Raw genomic sequence first — 2,624 nt, forward strand, 5'->3', positions numbered from 1 at the left:
GTGGCTCCCCTGACCCCGGAAGTCTGGAGAGAGCAGCCGTGCTGCTTGGAAAGGGAAGTCGCTGCCAAGGAGGACAGCTGGGAGGAGGCTTGGGGCAGCATTTGGGGGCCTGACCGGGAGGAAGGGCGAGGAATAGTGGGAAGCTGTCCCCACTATAGTGGAACCCCGGAGTGGAGGCCGCAGGACTGGGCATCCCTCCCTGCCCAGACCCAAGGTCAGTCTGGCCTCTGTCCTGACCGCAGGGCCCTGCACACGGGGAGCCGGGAGGAGCCAGGTTGAACCTGCGCTGGTGCGGGGCCCAGGCCCTCGGGCAGGAAGCAGGTCCTCCTGCTTGCGGGAACCGAGGACTTGGGAGGCCAAGAGGCAGCGATAGCGCTTTCGAGTCCAGAAACCAGGTTTCACGCTCCGCGTTTGACACCCACGCTCTCCGCGTTCGCCCCTTCATTTGCTACAAGGGGATAATGTTCTACGAAGTCCAGATCAGACTGTGTGCAGTACTTCTGGGAGGGCGAAGGGCTGTACCAGCATAGGTGGGCCCTGCCAGGAAGGGGGATCCCAGGTACCACTAGGTGCTAAGGACGAGGGTGGGGGCGGGCTGAGGGAGAGAGAAGAGTTAAGGAGACTTGCGTCGCTAAACAACCAAGCTGTCAGGGCCCAGAGTGGGGCGAGGGGGAGGAGAGGGGGCTGCCGGACACAGCGGGAAGGCGAGCCAACACCCCAGACACGAAGACAGAGCCGCGCATGCTGCCAAGCCAAACGGAGACTGAGAAGCGACAGTGTGAAGGAGGAGGTGCCGCCTGCATCACCGCTCCCCCCGCCCCCCCGTACCCCCCTTCAGGAAAGGTCTCTGAACATCTTGGCTTCAAGATGAACCCAAGGAAAGCTCGTGAAGTTTCCCCAGTGCCAGGCTGGCTGCTGGGCATCCTTCCCGCCCAGGAAAGAGCCAGCTCCAAGGCGACTAGGACCTCAGCTCTCCAACCAGACCCAAACTCCTCCTGGTCTGACATCCATTCCCATGCGTGGGGGATAGGAAGCCTTCGGGGACTGACAGGGTGGGGGTTGCTGCGACAGGCCCCAGTGAGAGTGTGGGCTTCTTGATCGGCCCCCTCCACCCCACCGCCACCCCAAGTGGCTGGTGATTCGGGGCAGCTGGAGAGCAGCCCCAGACATGGAAGGCGTGGGTTCCCTATATCCTGCAGGGGAAGTTGGCCCAGAACTGAAATCAGGATTGTGTCTTTTAAGGTAACAGCCAGGGACATAGAGGTTCCACACCAAAGTACCCTGCACCTGCTTTTCTCAGGTGTGGAAAGGCACCCTGACTCCAGGCCGCAGCTGGGGAGCTGGACGGAGCCCAGAGCCACCCTTCCCAGAAGTCCCTCTACCTTGCCTCCAAGTGTGTACAGAACTTTGGCTAAGCTGGGAAATGCACAAGTGGGGGTGGAGCGTGGGCGGCTGAACAGAGTCCAGCCGTCCATCCCTTAACCAGCTCTCACCCTCACTCAGGCTTTTTTCACTTCCTGGAGGGTGGGCTGCGGTGGGCAGTGGGGGTTGTGGTGGTCGGAAGCCCCTCGTGGGCAGTAGGGGTTGTGGTGGTCGGAAGCCCCTCGTGGGCAGTGGGGGTTGTGGTGGTTGGAAGCCCCTCGTGGGCAGTGGGGATTGTGGTGGTCGGAAGCCCCTCGTGGGCAGTGGGGGTTGTGGTGGTCGGAAGCCCCTCCTTACCCATGCTGCTGGCTGGCTGGCTTTGTTCTTGCCGGAGAGAGCGCAGGAGGGAAGCTGTGCTGGCGTCTGAGGCAGGCCGGGACTGGGAGGCAGAGCAGGGCCCAGGGCGAAAGGGAAAGGATTTATCTGACCAGCGGGGTGGGCGGGGCAGTGGGAGGGCCAGGGCTGCAGCCCAGGGGAATTGGCAAAGGTGGCTGGCCAGGAATCTCTCACATGGCCTGGGCAGCTGGTATCTGAGTTATGGGGTGTGTGTGTGTGTGTGTGTGTGTGTGCGTGCGTGCGCGTGTGCGTGCGCACAGGCACCTATGCCTGTGCACATATCTCTTTGGTGTGTCTGTGTCCAGACTTGCGCCTGTGTGATGTATGCATGTGGGCACGTGCGTGTGCATGTGTTTCTTCCTTCTCCAGCCTCCACACACTTGTGTCTGTACCTGGACCTGTCTCCCGACATTCAGGGGGACCCAGGGCTGTGGGCCCATGTGCTCCTACCTCCCCAGCCAGGGCTGCTCTCCCTAACGTCAGCCTTTACTCAGACTTCTGTGCTCCAGCAGGCACCATCCTACCCCCTCCCAGAGCCTGCAAACTCTTTCCTCCTGCCACAGCTGCCCAGCAGCGACCAGGCTGGGCAGTGTGTCCAGGCTTGCTTTCCCCGGCCCCATCTCTTCCTCTTAAGCTTTGAAACGGAAGGAGAGCCCTCCGTGCCCATCATCACCCTCATAAGCCTCAGGAAGGGGAGGGGGAGGGGGGCCTCGCCCTCCTGACCCAGCCTGGCTCCCCAACAGCTCCCCAGGGTTGGGCAGCAGGGCCCATGGGCAGCCAGCATGATGCCACTGTCCCTAGTTGAGTATGACAAGTCGCAAAACCTCCAGGGTCTTTGTGTATCCAGGAAGGGGTCCTCTAGCTGG

General features: G+C 61.9%; 1 protein-coding gene across 2 annotated transcripts in view; it reads right to left on the bottom strand.

Moving 5' to 3' along the window:
• The window catches only part of SELENBP1 (selenium binding protein 1), a 7,738-nt gene extending 5,884 nt beyond the window's left edge, over window positions 1-1,854 (bottom strand). For both annotated transcript variants that reach the window (XM_011377663.2, XM_023521843.1), the window contains exon 1: window positions 1,720-1,854. In XM_011377663.2, coding sequence (XP_011375965.1) covers window positions 1,720-1,723 — 4 coding nt within the window. In that variant the 5' untranslated portion in view covers window positions 1,724-1,854. The remainder of the gene's footprint in view (window positions 1-1,719) is intronic.
• Between the last annotated feature and the right edge of the window lie 770 nt (window positions 1,855-2,624).

This window comes from Pteropus vampyrus, unplaced genomic scaffold (genome assembly GCF_000151845.1).
Source record: "Pteropus vampyrus isolate Shadow unplaced genomic scaffold, Pvam_2.0 Scaffold319, whole genome shotgun sequence".
NCBI lineage: Eukaryota > Metazoa > Chordata > Mammalia > Chiroptera > Pteropodidae > Pteropus > Pteropus vampyrus.